A 17,955-nucleotide genomic window follows, 5' to 3' on the forward strand; every position below is an offset into this window, starting at 1 on the left:
TTTGACAAGCGGCAGTGTTGCACGGCAGCAGTCGTGGTATGTAAGTTGAAGTTCCTGTCTGAGTCAGGACTGGGTCAGACTACAGTGTGACCCTCACTAATAAGAAATTACAACTATAAAACACGTTCCTAGCAGAAAATGGCTTCTGAGAGCAGGAAAGAGATAAAAAGGGTCAACAGTTCATAGATTTTAGCTCTGGCATACTTCAATGAATGTGTCATTGAGCAAAAACAATAAAACAGTAAAAACTTAAAAAGTACCGTAGATTTAAATATAAAATTACTGTGGTATATCTTAAAAAGTCATTTTTTTAGGAGAAGGAAGATAGATACAATTGTTTATTTCATTGGTTTATTTTCACCTCGGGTGTCCTTTAATGGCAGTAATCTCACTGCTACGATTGCAGCAGATCGTGGGCAATTAGCTGCAATCGCAAAACGCGGTGCATGCAGCATTTTACCGCAATTCTAGAGCGATGGCAATACAGTGTTTAAAAAGTGCAAAAAGTTGCATGAGCGTACAGTAATTTTGCAACTGAATGAAATTGCATCTGAAAAGGCACTCAGTGGCCAGCCACTGGGAGTATTAACCTCCCTGGCTGTAACCCCGACCTACACATTCGGGGTAGCCGCCGTAGAGGATTACATGGCCCCGGGAGGTATTTTTTGAATAAAACTTATTGTAAACCTTGTAGCTAGCACTAGGCTAGCTACCTGTGTCCCCAAGTCCCTCCGCTCTGATCCCCCTGATACCCACCGTTATACCTACCACCCCCCGGATCCTGCGATAACGCAGCCTCTCCAATCACCTCCAGACTTCGCTATGGGGAGGATCAGGACTGGGCATGATGTCATGACGTCGATGATGTCAGACCTCATGTCCGATCGTCGCCATAGCGACTACTGAAACTGATTGGGGAGGCTGCAACTCTCGCAGGATCGCGGCTGGGTTAATATAAGCGCTGGCGATCGGGGGGAATCACAGAGGTGCGGGGGGACACAGGTAGCTAGCCTAGTGCTAGCTACAAGGTTTACAACAAGTTTTATTCAAAAAATTACTCCCGCGAACGCAACCACCGAAACTGCGTACCTCCAGGAGGTTTAAAAAGAACCTGTACTGAGTAAAATTATTTAAAATAAACACATGAGGTAACTTCAAATGAACATTGCATAGTTACCTGGCCATCAGTTCCTCTCAGAAGCTCACCATTTTCTTCTTACAGTGATCCCTTCCAGTTCTGACAACATTTTGTCAGAACTGAAATATATAAGTTGCTGTCAGTTATATATCAGTTGCTGTCAGTAACAGCTGACAGGAGAACTGACGTGTCCATGTTTCCCCATGGCTCAAGTGGGCGATGTTACAGTTTAACTGTGTGCTGACCAGAAAGCTGTTAGGGGGTACTAGCCATTTTCAAAATGGAGGACAGAGAATTCTATTGATCACAGTGGACACACAGGACGCAGGAGAGGTGAAAGAGATTGAGGAGTAGACTACACAGGAGGTAAGTATTACTTGTGTATGCTTATTTTGACTTTTAATCTTCAGTTCAGGTTTTCTTTAAAGAGAACCCGAGGTGTGTTTAAAGAATGTTATCTGCATACAGAGGCTGGATCTGCCTATACAGCCCAGCCTCTGTTGCTATCCCAAACCCCCCTAAGGTCCCCCTGCACTCTGCAATCCCTCATAAATCACAGCCGTGCTGTGAGGCTGTGTTTACATCTGTAGTGTCAGTCTCAGCTGCTCCCCCGCCTCCTGCATAGCTCCGGTCCCTGCCCTCGTCCCTTCCCTCCAATTAGCAGGGAGGGAAGGGATGCAGGCAGGGACTGGAGTTCTGCAGGAGGCGGGGAGAGCAGCAGACTGACACTATAGAGATAAACACAGCCAGCTCTGACAAGCTGTTTGTCAGCAGCGTGGCTGTGATTTATGAGGGATTGCAGAGCGCAGGGGGACCTTAGGGGGGTTTGGGATAGCAACAGAGGCTGGGCTGTATAGGCAGATCCAGCCTCTGTATGCAGATAAAATTCTTCAAACCCACCTCGGGTTCTCTTTAAGTCCTCTTTTCCACGAGCAGTTGAACTGTGTACTCAGCAAGCAGTTACCAGGTGGCAGTGAGCAGTTACCAGACAGCAGCAAGTAGTTGTTAGAGGCTTTTCACTGCCCATCAACTGCCTGTGGAAAAGAGGCCTAACTGCCCAACAAGCACATGGTTCAGCCTCCCCTCACTAAGGCCTGGTGCACACCAAAAACCGCTAGCAGATCCGCAAAATGCTAGCAGATTTTGAAACGCTTTTTGTTATTTTTCTGTAGCGTTTCAGCTAGCATTTTTTGCGGTTTTGTGAAGCGTTTTTGGTGTAGTAGATTTCAGATATTGTTACAGTAAAGCTGTTACTGAACAGCTTCTGTAACAAAAACGCCTGCAAAACCGCTCTGAACTGCCGTTTTTTTGAGAGCGGTTTGCGTTTTTCCTATACTTAACATTGAGGCAGAAACGCATCCACAATCCAAAAAATGCCTCACCCCGGGAGTATGCGTTTCTGCAAAACGCCTCCCGCTCTGGTGTGAACCACCCCATTGAGATACATTGACCAAGCGGATCCGCAGCCGCATGCGGCTGCAGAAACGCTGAAAAAGCCGCTCGGTGTGCACCAGCCCTCAAAGCTCCTTTCCACCAGCAGTTGGACTGTGTGCTCAGCAAGCTGTTACCAGGCAGCAGTGAGCAGCAGCAAGCAGTTGTGAGAGAATGGGATGGTGCACACCAGAGCAGTTCGTTTTTTCCACAAACTCAGGGGCTGCAGCATTTTTTAGATTTCTGAGGCGTTTCTGCCTCAATGTTAAGTATAGAAAAGTGGAAAAACGCTCTGAAAAACGCTAATCAGAGCGGTTTTCCAGGCATTTTTGTTACAGAAGCTGTTCAGTAACAGCTTTTACTGTAACAATATTTGTAATCTGCTACACAAAAACGCTACACATGTTTAGAAAACGTCTCTAAACATGCCTAGAATCGCTCTGAAATCTGCTTTAAAAATCTCTAGCGTTTTGCAGATCTGCTAGAGGTTTATGGTGTGCACTGGGCCTTAGAGAGGCTTTTCACTGCCTATAAAGCTGCTTGTGGAAAGGAGGCCTAAGACATGGCAGTAGGGATAACCAATGATATGCTAGAGTAGAAGCACATTTTATGCACACCATTCCAAGTTGTATACATTTTCATAAAATTAGCACCAACAAAGGCCTCTTTTCCATGGGCAGTGAAATGCCTCTCAAACTCTCACAACAGCTTGCTGCTAACTGGTAACTGCTCACAGCTGCCTGGTAACTGCTTGCAGAGCACACAGTTCAACTGTTCATGGAAAGGAGGCCTTAAGGCTCATACACACATCAGACTATAGTCTTTGGAAAATGAAAGATCACAGACCAATCTTACCACCCTTCATGTAGTAGGAGAGCCATACTCTACACAGTCTTTTCTATGGAGCTGAACTCCCCATCAGATAAAATCTTTGCAAGATGCTGCACACACAGATGCTGTACACACTCAAAAGATCAGTATCTGCAAAAGATCTGTTCCTGCCAAAAATCCATTCCTGCAAATTGCTATGATAGTCTATGATATCTCCAGATCATCATGCACACATGATTTAACTGACATTCATCTGCAGATCAGATCCACCAGGATGGATTTTCAGATCTGCAGATGACTGCTTGATCTGCAGATGAATGTCAGTTAAATCATGTGTGTATGATGATCTGCAGATCTCATAGACTATCATTGCAATTTGCAGGAATGGATCTTTGGCAGGAACAGATCTTTTGCAGATACTGATCTTTTGTGTCTGTACAGCATCTGTGTGTGCAGCATCTTGCAAAGATTTTTTTCTGATGGGTAGTTCAGCTCCATAGAAAAGACTGTGTAGAGTATGGCTCTTATACTACATGAAGGGTGGTAAGATTGGTCTGTGATCTTTCATTTTCCAAAGACTATAGTCTGATGTGTGTATGAGCCTTAAGTCATTACCATTTCTTTGACCATCCCTACATGGCAATCTCAGGGTAGGAACACACTAGGCAGAATCGCATGAGTTTCCCCATAGCACATAGTGGAAACCGCATATGTGATTCTGCCTAGTGTGTTCCTACCCTCAAGCTACCTTCCTTCACATTACAGATTAGCTCATATACACACTCTCTCCATAGAAAATTAACACCAAGATATAGATATAAAAAAAAATGAAAACAGACAACAGAATGTACCATTTTTTTATTGGAAAAAAAATAACTGTAACTCTATGCAAAAGTACTCCTTTTTACCATTGTACAACTGTCCAGAACCAGCTTTGGAAATAGGGTATGGTTAATATAAAATCGTCATTTATTAAGTAGTACAGCGCGACAGAATGTTCACCATCCACCTCTGATAAACACTGACGTCTCGGCTGCAAGTTGCTCGCTCAGTTCCATCACATTGTGCTTTCTGCAGTGTGTATTCAGCTTACAGAGTAAATCCCAACTGTGTCATTTCCTAAAGATGGAAGCATCACTCCTCTGTCCAGTCACTGCCGTCCTGAATCTTATAAACATCACCACTTTACATTGTGCTACAGGAAAACAACAGAACACATTGCTAAAAGCTTGCAATTTTCCTAACCTTCACCACTGTCCATAGATCCAGAACGCTCGGGAAATCTAGCCAAATAACGGAAATTGTATGAAATTAAGAATCAAGAAAGTTTCTAAAAGAGGAATTGTTGAAGATTTCTGCTCATACAAAGAAAAATGTTGCATCAAAAAGATAAAGCTGCAATGGTCGGCCCACCCAAGAGTAATGTTAGTGCCACATAAGCAGAGTCACGCTCTGGCAACAACGTTTTATTTAATGGTAAATTAAAGACTATTTTAAATGCAACTTTAAAGAGGAAAATTCATATACTTTTTTATTTGATGCAATACTAAAGTGACACAGGGAAGAAAAAGACAGATACTCACCAATGGGTAGGCTTTGGATCCTAAAGAGCCTTCCTGTGCTGTCACCCCCCCCCCTCCATATTCAAACCAACTGGTCGAATATGCCTTTGAGGATCCTCGTAAGGCATCGGAAGTACTCACGTCCTCAAGTGCTTCGAAAGGCAGGCGGGCTCCATACTGAACATGCACAGCACGCAGCCGCTGTCTTTGGGAGCACTTGGGGACACAAATACTTCTGATACCTTATGAGAGTTACAGTAGGCAGCAACCAGGACACCGAGCAGGGGGTGGGGACGGCAAGGCTCTGTAGGATCCAGAGTTTTCCCTCTCCATAGGCGAGCATCTGCTTTTTTTTCCTGCCCCAGGTCACTTTCTACCATTACTGCACACTTAAAGAGACACTGAAGCGAAAAAAAAATAATATTATGATTTGTATGTGTAGCACAGCTAAGAAATAAAACATTAAGATCAGATACATCAGTGTAATTGTTTCCAGTACAGGAAGAGTTAAGAAACTACAGTTATCTCTATACAAAAAAGCCATTAATCTCTACGACTTTCAAAGTCGTGGAGAGGGCTGTCTTCTGACTTTTATTATCTCAACTATAAGTGAACAGTTTTCTTTTTCTCTGCCAGAGGAGAGGTCATTAGTTCACAGACTGCTCTGAAAGAATCATTTTGAATGCAGAGTGTTGTGTAATCTGCACCTATTAGAGAATGATGCAATGTTAGAAAACACACTATATTCCTGAAAATAAAAATATGAGAATATTTTCTTTGCTGCTAATCTTCTAGTAAATTATTCATAGTACACAACCAATTCATTATATCATTTTTTTTTCACTTCAGTGTCTCTTTAAAACATAACTGTATTTATGCACATAGGTACAGTTACCACTTTGCTCCACTAGTAAAAACAATAGTGACGATATCTGCTGTCTGCTTACAGTCAGCTGTGTGTGATCTGGTATTAGTCATAGAGAGAATCCGAAGACACAATAACAAAAGTTGTTTAGGTGATACCTTTAATGACTAATCTTGTACAGTTATAAAGATATCACCTAAACAACTTTTGTTGTTAGGTCTGCTTTAAGAGAATAGAACGCGGGCAAGGGGGTGGAGCTCCTGATGTCATGGAACTTCTATGACTGTAGGAAGCCTCTCCCTGACTGGTACAAGCCACAACTTCTGTTTACCCTACTAGAAAAGAGATAACGTGGCTGTTTAAGTGTGGGCTGGAAGGGCATTTAGCCGCTGCAGTCAGATCTCCACATCTGTACATGCTAGCTCTCATTTAGTTATTTGATGAACGTTGAGAATCAGAGAAATAACTGTATTTACATGGATAAGTACAGTTCTAAGTTTTTTAAATGGAAGAGTCATTTTACAAAAGCAAGTTGATATGACAGTCTTTTCAAAATTGATGATTGGGGATCACACACTCTTGAATGTAGGTAGATGGTAAATCTTGAATATTGTTAAAATAGGACCCTGATCAATAATGCATTATACTTGCTTGGCTAATTCTACACCATTTTATCATATGGGCATGTTAAACTCAGTATGTTAACTGGGAAAGAGGACATCTTATGTTGCATTTTCCATGCAGTAGGTCTATCTGAAATACAGGACCGGCTTGACAGAATTAAAAGAATTGCTGCGAATGAATATACATTGTGGGAGGGAAGATATTTCACATATGCTGTGCTTGAAGAGCTACTTCCCATGGATGGTTATTCAGGTGCTTATCACCTTGTTCAGTCAACCAGCACCCAAGGTTCAGCCAATAGTTTCTTCAGTATACGTGGCTGAATGGGAACAGCTGGGCCAGGTAACAGGCTGCGAGCAACAATGCAGTTCAAAACTGTTGCATGTAATGCCTATCAGGCAGGGAACACCTGCTCACACGTTAGTGGACTGGGTATGGCACTGTTCAAGTCATATAGCACCACATGCTCAACAAAAATGGAGCTCAAACAACAGCTGTAAACCAACGGCCTGCCGGCTGTTTTATTCAGAAGTTGGCCTAGAGTTCAGTTTTAAAGAGTACCCAAGGCAAACATGTCTTATTGATGATGGATCAACAGGGTTCTCAGGTTTAACTACATACCTGATCTGACATCATCGGCTCACAGACGCTGCTCCGCCTCCCTCCTCGGGAACGCTGTTGCAACTATATTTCCGAAGCGCTTTGGAAACCTCCGCCTGCATTGCAGAGAACGGCCCCCAGCTCGGCAGCCACCAATCGGGCTGCGACTGATGAGCTGGGGGCGGGCTGCAGCAAAGCAGATGTGGTGGCCAGAGCCTAAGCTGCAATTTTGGTCCCCCGCTACAAGGGTGATGGAGCAATCACCTGCCTGGAGGGATGACTCCAGAACAGGTAAGGTACTTTTCTAACCCTAATACCCCCCATTCCTGTCATGACAGGCTCTGCCATTTCTACTTTAAGTACTCTTTAAAGAAGAAGAATGTATAGTAATGATCACTTACATAACTTTTTTTTTTTTTTTTTTTTTTTTAAATCAGGAAAATAACTAATCACAAATAAATAACTAATACTTGCTTAGAGCTCCACCTGCTGGTTTGACTAGCAAACTTTGCAAGTACACAAAAATGATGCGGCAGCAAGGAGAGTATAAAATTGCTCCATTAAAAAAAAAAAAAAAAACACAATCATTAAATCACTAATGCTAAACTTTCATTACTCACAACAGATCTGATCCATTCATATTTTTATCAATTCTGGGCTGTCCATCAAACAGAAGGTGGGTCAGGTGAACTGGAATATCTCCATAGGAGCAGGCAGGGGGATTGATGGCCACATAGTGCTGCATGAAGCAGTACATCGCTGGTGTGTCTATCTACTGAAATCTAACCAATGTCACTATCTGATCCATCAATTTCCTATCATAACAGCCAGTTATTGACCTGTATAGGAATTATCTAAGTTAGAGACTTCTCTAAAGAAACAGTAAAACTGCACTCTTTGGCTCACACGCCATTACCAGGTGGAGAACCTACTGTGGGTTTATATTATTATCATCAGTATTTATATAGCAGTATCTTCCATGGAGCTGTAAGGATACCTGTAACCACATGGGGGGGGGGGGGGGGGGGGGAAATACTCACCTAAGGAGATGGAACGCTCGGGATCACTTAGAGCCTTCCCAGTCCTCTCTCCTTCCTCTCATTCCAATACTGGGCCCTCTGTCTCAGCATCCGACTTAAATGTTGAAGAAGCCTTCAGGTTGCCTCGGAAGGCTATAGTAGCACTTGGGACTTGCACGTGTGCAGTACAGAGCTGCTGGTCTTCCTAAGTACTCCAAGACCCGAGTGTTGCTGTAGCCTACCAAGGAGACTCGAAGACGCTGCAAGCTGGACATTTGAAACAGAGGCCCAGTGGTGGAATGATGGGACGTACAGAGGACCGGGAAACCTCTAAAGGATCTAGAGCCTTTCCTCATAGGCAACTATGTAACTCCCCCCCACCCCCACCCCACCCCTTAGTTGTTACAGGTCTCAATTGAGATTAGGAGCTTGAAATCAGAGGATTCACTAATCTTTATTCGCCATATTGTTTAGGGGGTACATTACATTTCTATCAATTGATCATTATACATCAGCACCTAAGTTCTTTTCCAAATGGTTACAGCCTCAATTGTGGATAATGCTCATATACTCTACCTTTGGCACATATGCTGTATATTATTCTTATCAATAAAATGGTATGTATTTTTAGGGGAAAGAGTATTTTCTTTTAAAATGGGTTAGGTTACTTGATATATTTTTTAATAGGCATTTGTAGACTATATTATATTCATGAAACCTTTTATAACTATGAAGCATGTTTTATTTTTTTTTATGAGCAATCTCTTTTTGTGTATTGTATTTTACTCTAGGATTATGCTTTGCCTACACCTGGGGCATTGCAGCAGTCAAATCTCAAATTGCAATTACACAGACTTCGTTAGTGCAACAGTCAACTGATTATCTTTTCTCCTCACAAAACATTACTAGCCAGGGGTTACACAGGTGGAGCTCAAAGGGAAAAAAAAAATTATAAAAAATTAAAACTATTACACACAAACACTTTTTAGTGCTGCTCAAAATAAATAAACAGAAGAAGCTATGAAATCAGAAAATACACTATACATTCCCTTCAGCATCTACGAAAAACTCAAATTTCATCTTTGGGTGGACCGACCTTTATTTTTTTCCACAAACACTAAGCTGTAGAGTAAAAAGAATCATCTTTGTTGTGGTTTTCATTAGTAGTGTTACTGTGAGATCGGGTTTAGCCAAAAACTAAACAATATAAATTTTTTTAGACCAATGCTAATCTATTAGCACAGCACAAACGCATTGCTTTCCCAGAAAAATGACAAAGATTCACCACAAAGCTGTGACATATTAACTTGAGGTTCTCAGATTGATTATTGCTAAAAGGTTACGGTAACTAAAAGTCACATCAGACTTTACTTTCTGCAGTAAACAAAACAAATGGATAAACCTGGTATATTAGAGGGTGGGAAGCTACTTATTACATAACAAAAAAAAAAGTCTGGAAATGGCACCAAGGAAAAAAAAAACGGTTTTGAACTCGGTAATGTGATGAAGAGTAGTGAATGATTCTGTGCATCTGAAATGGATCAAGTGAATAGAATAGGATGAGGGATTCATTTTATGAAGGGACTTTAGACTGAATTACTGCACCAGGTCTTCAAGCAACACCAATAGACATCAACAGGCCTCTAACGCTTCAGATATTTTTGTACTTCAGCTTGTTGGTACCGACTGAGGAAAAAAAAAAATACATGTATTCTAGCACCAAAGTCTCAGTTGTGCGTTTGCTCATGACTCCACAAGCTAAACGCAGTCTTAAAGGTCCTGTGACAGAGTTTACACATGAACTGCCGTTTGAAGGTGATGGCTGAAAGAGGTGGGGCATGATAGAAGAGTGTATCTGATTCTTGAGGTGCAAACCCTTTTTCATTCCCTCTCGTCTTCTCTGGAATTACTGGGGGTATTTCAGGTTCTACAGGCTGTATTTTAGGTGGAGGGGGTGGTGGTGGGGGAGGAGGCGGTGGAGGAGAGGGAGAGCTCACGGGAGCGGAGGCTTCTCGATCCTTGAAGGATGAAGCATCTTCTCCTTGTGCCATGTGTGACTGAAAGTGACTCCAGAGGCGGAAATTCGTCCGAAAGGCCTTGTTGCATACGTGACAGATGAAAGGCTTGACTGAACACAGGAGTTCCTGATGTCGCTCCAGCTGTTTATGAACAGTGAAGATTTTACCACATTTCTCACATGACCACATACCATGCTTTGAGCCAGACAGGTCTTCCTTTGGGACAAAGAGAGCTTCTGAGCTATCATCCATCTCATCTGATGGTTCTTCCTTGATATTAACACTGAACTGTTTTGAAACACTTAGGTCCTCTGGGAGACAGTTTGAATCCTCAGAATCAAAGTTCATGTGTTCTGAAGAATCACTGTAGACGCCATCATCTTTTGAGGTCAAAAAACTGTTCCCTTTGCTTGATTCAGACAAAGACTGCATCCTTGGTGTGTGGCCGATGTCTCCATTGTGGTCAAGAAGGGGCAATGAAAAGTTTTCAGTTGGCGTCATCGTATTTTGGTTGTGGACTTCAACTTGATGACGCCAAATGCTAAAAGAAGATTTAAAAGTTCGCATGCACTCAAGGCAGGTGAGCTTCTTATATTCGCACTTTGGTTCATGTTCACTTTTCTGCTCCGGAGTTGAAAACCGAAGGCTACAGTATGGACATAGAGTTGCATTTCTGCACATCCGCTCATGGTTCCCCTGCTCAATAAATGAAGGAAATTTTACATTACAGAGTCTGCAGGGATACACATCCTTGGTTTCTCCTGGGCTCTTGGGAGGTGAAGCTACTTTAGGCCTAATGGCCTTGTTGCTGTATGTAGGCCTTTCTTCTGGATGCATTTTGCAGTGCTGCTTGTACTGTGTCAAGAATCGGTAAGACTTCCCACACTGGTTGCAAGTAAAAGCAGCCTTGGTTCTTGATCTTAAGCTTCTTTTCAGGGCTTGTGCTTGGCTACTAGAAGACCCAGAGAAACCAGATTTCCCTCGTCTCAACTTAAACATGAGGGCTTTTTTAATTTCCCGCTCTCTTACAATATCTATTAATTTCCTTTGGAATTTTTCATCCAAAACAGTTTGTGAACTTGAAGCAGGTGATGGATTCTTCAATATGCCATGCTGGGTTTGACAGTGTGTCCATACTTTAAAGTTGGTGTGAAACCTCTTGAAGCAGATGTCACATGAATATGGTTTTTCGGGGTTGTGATACATGTTAATGTGACGATGAAGACCTGCTGTTGATCTGAAGATTTTAAGGCAGTGTTTGCATTTAAACTTTTTACTTTGAAGCATATCCGGTGTCGCAATTACCATCTCCCTGCTGTCATCAGAATCTGAGAAATTGCCAATGGCTGTAGAGTCTTCATCAAAGTTCCTATCAAGTTCGGGAGATCGGGTTTTCAACTTCACTCTCAGAGGCGGAATTCTTTTCTCAATTTGCAGCTTTCTTTTCATAGGAAGTGTACTCAAATGAGAACCTTCTTCATCTTTAAGAGAAAAAGCCCTCTTCCTTGCTTGAGAAGCACCACCTAAGTTTATTCGTATTGCCTCCGATGGTTCTGAAGCAGGACTATTAGGCTCAGTCTTTATATGCATGTCATTTTCGAAAATATTCTCTGTAGAAGTTGACTGTGATGACATAAAGGATCTTAATGGATCTAAAACTTTTTCTATTCCCTTGTCTTGGATGCCAACTCTATCTAGAGATCCTATTAGAGTGTGCCTCTGGGTGCTTCCAGCAGACACATCGTCCTTTGTACTATCGTGAATGGATGATGTTCCTTGATCAGAAGGCAAATCAATAGCTTGTGAATATGCAGGAACTTGACTGTCCATAGATAATGATCTTCGAAGAAGACTTTTAACAAGTGGACCGCTACGGTCAATTTGTTGTCCTGAGGATCTGGTAGGAGGAGAGGAAAGTCCTGTCTGTGAATAACATAGCACATTTCTCTCTCCTTTAATGTCCAAACTTTCATTTTCAAACCTTTGTGTTGAATAAAGAGGTTCAGTTTGGCCAAGTAAAGATGCAGAAGCCAGTTTCTTCTTCAGGATCTCATTTCCCCTTGAAAGTGTCCCACTAGTAAATGAACGACTATCAACATCCTCCTCATGTCCTTCAAGGACCTTCTGATGAAATGTTGCTTTTCTCTTCAGCGAACCGCTTAGGGTTTGCTCCCCTGAGTTAGAAGATGCATGCCACTTCCTTTCGGAGGCCAAGAAACCGGCAAGTGAGTCACCTAATCGCTTAACAGAAGGCGCTCTCCCTATAGAAGTTGAAGGCTTTGTTTGGCTTTTGTCCTGATTACTAATGTCCCTGCTTTGTGCCTCTTTCCGGCTTTGACAGACAATAACACTTCGCTGCTGAGAACCACTTTCATCTTCTTCTGTGAAAGTAGACTTTTTACTTGAAGGAGAAGAAAATGGAGCTTGAGGAGTTTTGGAGAGGATATTGGTTAGAAAGCTTATTCCAAGGCTATATCCCAATTCCTGAACTGCCGCAAGACTTCCTTTCTCAACAAACAAAGATGAGGAATAGATATAGTTCAAAACGTTGTCGAAGGCATCTGCTTCACAAAAGTCCAGCTGAAAGACTGTTTGAGACTCGTTGCTTTTGTCAGTGAACAGGCTGTGGAAATATTCGCTGTTTGCAGCAAGCACATTTTTGTGAGCTCGAAATTTCTGGTCCCCAACAATCAGAAGAACATCACACAGTAGACCCTTCAACCGCTCTTCATTTAAAGAACTCAGGATAGAAATTGCATGAGCTGGATTGATGTAATGCAGAAGGCCATCCATGGTTCCCAGAAATCTGAAAGCATGAAAAGAACAAACATTTTTTTAATAAAGTTATTTCCTTTTAAACTGTTTTCTTAAAGTGAACGAGAGACGAAGCACCCTCCTCATGTATTTTACCATATATATATATGATCATGGGATCAAATCAATCAATGCAATAGGGATTTATTGAGGTGTGTAATATGTTTTATTTTATTTGTCTGCACTCAGGCTTTAAGCAAGTGAACCAAAAATGAAGCATCATCATGTATTTCATCATATATATCAGTGGGAACATTAGAGAAAACACCTACCCTGCTTTCTGTTTCATTCTTCGCTGCTCAGCCTGCTTGTTATCAGCCCTGATAAAATCCCCAACTGAGCATTCAGTCTGGCTTTGCTCAGGAATCATTATAGCGGAGTCTGTCTAATCTGATGTCTTTTCAAGCCCAAGCCTGCCCCCTTCTGGCTCTGCTATGATGATTCAGCTATAATGATTCCTGAGAAAAGCCAGACTGAATGCTCACTCAGGGAGTTTATCAGGGCTGATAACAAGCAGGCTGAGCAGTGAAGGATGAAACAGTAAGCAGGGTAGGTGCTTTATCTAATGTTCCCACTGATTTATATGGTGAAATACATGAGGATGCTTCGTTTTTGGTTCACTTGCTTAAAGCCTGAGTGCAGACAAATAAAATGAAACATATTACACACCTCAATAAATCCCTATTGCATTGATTGATTTGATCCCATGATCACAGTTAATTTGCTCTTCTTTCCAGCTATGAATAGGCACTGTGTGCACAACCAACAAGCACCCTCAGATTGGAAAGGGGGAGGGAGGAGTTGTCAGGCTGCTGCGTACTCAACACACTGGCCTCCAGGTGAAGCTGCTGAGAACCTTTTCCCCAATATAGTTAAAACAAACCCAGGGAAGGGGGTAGGGACGTGCTGGTCCCTAGCCCTCGCTCTTCTCCAGGGGACTCACAGGTGGCGCAATTTCAAGCTTCCGCAGCAGTGTTGCGCATCCCTGAGCGCCACACTGCATTCTCCCTTCAATGTGAGTACATCTCCCAGCATGTATTACAGTGGTTAGAAAACTGTGACACTGCTGCAGGCACGTCATTCTGCTATAGCTGTGAGTCTACCTGGAGAAGATGAAGGAATGTATACCAAGGGAAAACGAGGGGGGGGGGGGGGTTTGGGTTAAGCAGCCCTCCAATAGATATCAATGTCTGGACTACACCATTTCAAACCTACTTTGAGGGAAGTGATTTTTTTTTTTTTTACATAATTTGGTAAAAAAAAAAAAAAAAAAGTGCTCTTTAGGATCCAGAGGCTTCCCCCTCTCCTGCGGTAAGTACCCCCCGAGGCACTTTTTCCCTTTGGTTTTACTTTAAAGGACAACTGTAACGAGAGGGATATGGAGGCAGCTATATTTATTTCCTGGCAGCCCTGCTGGTCTATTTTTCTGCAGTAATGTCTGAGTCACACAGAAACAAGCATGCAGCTAATCTTGCCAGATCTGACAATAAGTCAGTAACACCTGATCTGCTGCATGCTTGTTCAGGGTCTATGGCGAAAAGTATTAGAGGCCGAGGATCAGCAGGATAGCCAGGCAATAGATATTGCTTAAAAGTAAATAAATATGGCAGCCTCCATATCCCTCTCGTTACAGCTGTCCTTTAAGGGTCCGCTCGCTGGGTTCTGCACACATTTTTTGCAGTTTAAGCAGCCAGCTAAGACATTTCAAAAGTTGTCAGTGAACTAAAATTGCACTTCTTTCTGGCAACAGTGCTCTATTAGGAGCACTGCTGCCATGAGACTGTCCAGAAACTCCCACCTTGCTGTACTAGTTATCATCTGCATAGGGCAGCTAAATTTGATAATTTCTTTTACGCCCATAAAAAAAAAAAAAAAAAAAAAATTTGATCAAGATTGAATATTGTTTATTATTAATTCTTGCAATATATGGAACAGAGCGTAAAGCGTGGAGTGGAATTTCCCTTAAAGTGGATCTGAACTCTGAACTTCCTCTCTGCTATAAAAGATAAAAGGTGCGGAGGACGCCAGGACTCACTTCCTCCTTCCTGGTCCTCCGCTTTATCCTCCCCTTTCCGCCGCGCCACGGATGACGTCAGTGCGCCCGTCCCTCCTCCTGCGGCTGACGTCAGAAACCCGGAACTACTGCGGCGGTGATAGACGCTAGAGCTATAGCCGTGAGCCGGCGTCTAAAAGGCAGGAGGGGGAAAAAGCGCTGTTCACCTTCACCAAAGCGCATTTCTCCCAAAAGAAAGACAGGCCCCACAGGAATCCCCTCCGGAAAATCGACCAGGCCTGTCCCTCGGAAAACCACCTCACCCTCCGGTAAGGTAATAAAAATAATAAACGGGAGCTGCTTCTTGAAGGTGTTTCCTGGAGGGAAACACAGATGAACTGAGGAATGAGGGTGGGCGGGGGCTTTTAATGCTTCTTGATTGATCGTTTCCCAGATCCGGAGGAGGGACCGGATCTCCTGTTGTCCCGGATGACGGTTAGAGAAAGATAAGTAACAGCATAATAACCTTTAAAGAAAAACAATTCTTTATTTCAGCTTACAGAACTCCTGTGATAAATCCGCAGTGTGTTTACTCCCTGGTTTCATGGAAGCAGAAAAAGGGTTAAAGGGGACCTAGGGGAAAATTGTAAAATTTAAAATATGTGCAGCATAAACAAATAAGAAGTACGTTTAATGAGTAAAATGAGCCATAAATTACATTTCTCCTATGTTGCTGTCACTTACAGTAGGTAGTAGAAATCTGACAGAAGTGACAGGTTTTGGACTAGTCCATCTCTTCATGGGGGATTCTCAGCAAGGCTTTTATTCTTTATAAGAATATCCCCTAAAAAGGATTTTAACAATGATGCTGACCAGCTTCCCTGCTCGCTACACAGTTTTTGGCAGTTGGACAGAGCAACTGCCATTCACTAAGTGCTTTTGAAAATAAGTAAATCCATGAGAACCCCCCATGAAGAGATGGACTACTCCAAAACCTGTGGCTTCTGTCAAATTTCTACTACCTACTGTAAGTGACAGCAGTATAGGAGAAATGTAATTTATGGCTCATTTTGCTCTGGAGAAAATGTACTTCTTGTTTGTATATGTTTGCGCTTTTTTAAATTTTACAATTTTTCGCCATAGTGCCCCTTTAACATCCTGTGTTTACATATTAGCTGCGCCTGTGGAGACTGCAGAATTCCTGTGCTGACACAGCTGAGAGCCCAATTTTTTTGTTTTATAAACTCACAGGTTTGATTTACCAATCAAACAACTACAGTAGAATCTTATTATAGTAAACGCTGATATATTAAAGAAAACCTGTACTGAAAAAAGTTCCCCCAGGGGGTACTCACCTCAGTAGGGGGAAGCCTCTGGACCCTATCGAGGCTTCCCCCGTCCTCCTGTGTCCCACAGTGGTCTCGCTGCAGCCCCCTGAAACGCACAGGTGACAAATCCGACAGCCTGTGCAATATTTACCTATGCAATATTTACCTTTTCGGGCTCCAGCGGGGGCTCTGTTACCTTTTCGGGCTCCAGCGGGGGCTCTGTTGCGGCTCTTCTGACGTAGATAGATGAAAATAGCCGATCTCCATCGGGTCCGCTCTACTGCGCAGGAGACTTGCGCCTGCGCAGTAGAGCTGCCCGATGGAGATCGGCTATTTTCGCCTATCTCTGTGGGAAGAGCAGATACTGCGCCTGCACTGGAGCCAAAAGGTAAATATTTACATCGCCGCCACTCCGGGAGGATTTTCTCCGCCGCTGTGGGACCGAGGAGGACAGGGGAAGCTACAATAGGATCCGGAGGCTTCCCCCACCCCAGGTGAGTACCCCCCCGGGGAGTTTTTTTCATTACATATTTTCTTTAAACCTCTGGATATTATAAACTCAGTTCTCAGATCCCAGCAAATGCCTCTGTATAAATATACAATATATGACCAATTCTTATATAGTAAACTTTTGATATAGTAAACTACTTTTCCTGGTCCCTTGGAGTTTACTATAAAGGGATTCTACTGTAGTTCTGTATGGTGAGGACAAACATATACAGTAGCTTCTATTGTCTCTTATGGTTTATTAAAAAGAAAATCACGTGCACCGGCCACGTCATTCTAACAGGCTCGCCATTTTCACAGAGTCACACGTCACAGCCAATGATGTTAGGGTCCACAACAATGCGGAGCTAATTCACGAGGGGGGGTCCCTGCGACTCTCCAATCACGGAGAGGTAGGTGGACGTCATGTGACTGCTGTCAGCCTAAATCTATGCGCACGCGCAGCCAGTCTCGCGCTCTCGTCAAGTTCTTCGTCGCATGCGTTGCAGTCACTCCAGTAGGTAACCGGGGCATGCGCAGTCACCTCTTTAGATTACTAAGCTTCTTCAGCGCATGCGCAGTAAAGCAACCTGCACAGAAGGGTGTGTGGAGAGAATGAGGCTGGCGCGCTGACGCTGAATAAGGGAGGGCGGGAGAGGCAACGGCTCCACGGCAGCCCCGGTGAGAGGGAAAGACGGAGCGAGCTGTTAGAAGGATCACCTCAGAAGGTGTTACGTCAGGCAGAGGCCGCGGCGGGAAGGCTCGTGCGTACTCACCGCGACTCCGTGCTCGCGCTGCAAGGCGTTCCGGGCGGTTATCGCTCCCCCTGAGACCTGCCATTCACTAGCGAGCCACTGCCGCTGTGATTCCATCCATCTTGAATTTGACGTCATCCCACACCAGAGATGAGGTCATCGCATGGAGCGCTCGTCACGTGCGCGGCGTTCCGATTGGCTGGAGCCGCCGAAGGGGCGGGAAAAAGGGGGGCGGGGCCGGAGAGCAGCTCGCGGACTGAGGGCTGCAGCAGCTGTTGATGATGAATATTGTTGTCATCAGAGGGGAATGGATGGCGGGAGGGGGCTCTTGTGTGGTTCTGCTGCTGTGTGCACTACAAGTGACAGCGTGCACAGAGGAGCTTCTCTCAGCACTGTACTCAGCCTGCTGCTGGGCGAACTACAAGTCACAGTGTGCACAGAGGATCTTCTCTTAGCCTGCTGCTGGGCGAACTACAAGTCACTGCATGCAC

The 17,955-nt window shown here is 43.5% G+C and overlaps 1 protein-coding gene across 3 annotated transcripts; it reads right to left on the minus strand.

The window, feature by feature from the left end:
- Positions 1–4,243: 4,243 nt before the first annotated feature.
- Positions 4,244–17,658, minus strand: ZBTB21 (zinc finger and BTB domain containing 21). 3 transcript variants are annotated; one of them, XM_068270394.1, is made up of 2 exons: positions 17,486–17,658; positions 4,244–12,894 (listed from the first exon to the last, which is right to left on the minus strand). In XM_068270394.1, the coding sequence occupies exon 2, from the start codon at positions 12,879–12,881 to the stop codon at positions 9,798–9,800; it is 3,084 nt and encodes a 1,027-aa protein (XP_068126495.1). In that variant the 5' UTR covers positions 12,882–12,894; positions 17,486–17,658; the 3' UTR covers positions 4,244–9,797. The 3 variants fall into 3 exon arrangements, with proteins under 3 accessions (XP_068126495.1, XP_068126496.1, XP_068126497.1); XM_068270395.1 differs by lacking the exon at positions 17,486–17,658 and adding an exon at positions 16,994–17,154; XM_068270396.1 differs by lacking the exon at positions 17,486–17,658 and adding an exon at positions 16,988–17,154.
- Positions 17,659–17,955: the final 297 nt, after the last annotated feature.

Source organism: Hyperolius riggenbachi, chromosome 2, assembly GCF_040937935.1.
Source record: "Hyperolius riggenbachi isolate aHypRig1 chromosome 2, aHypRig1.pri, whole genome shotgun sequence".
NCBI lineage: Eukaryota > Metazoa > Chordata > Amphibia > Anura > Hyperoliidae > Hyperolius > Hyperolius riggenbachi.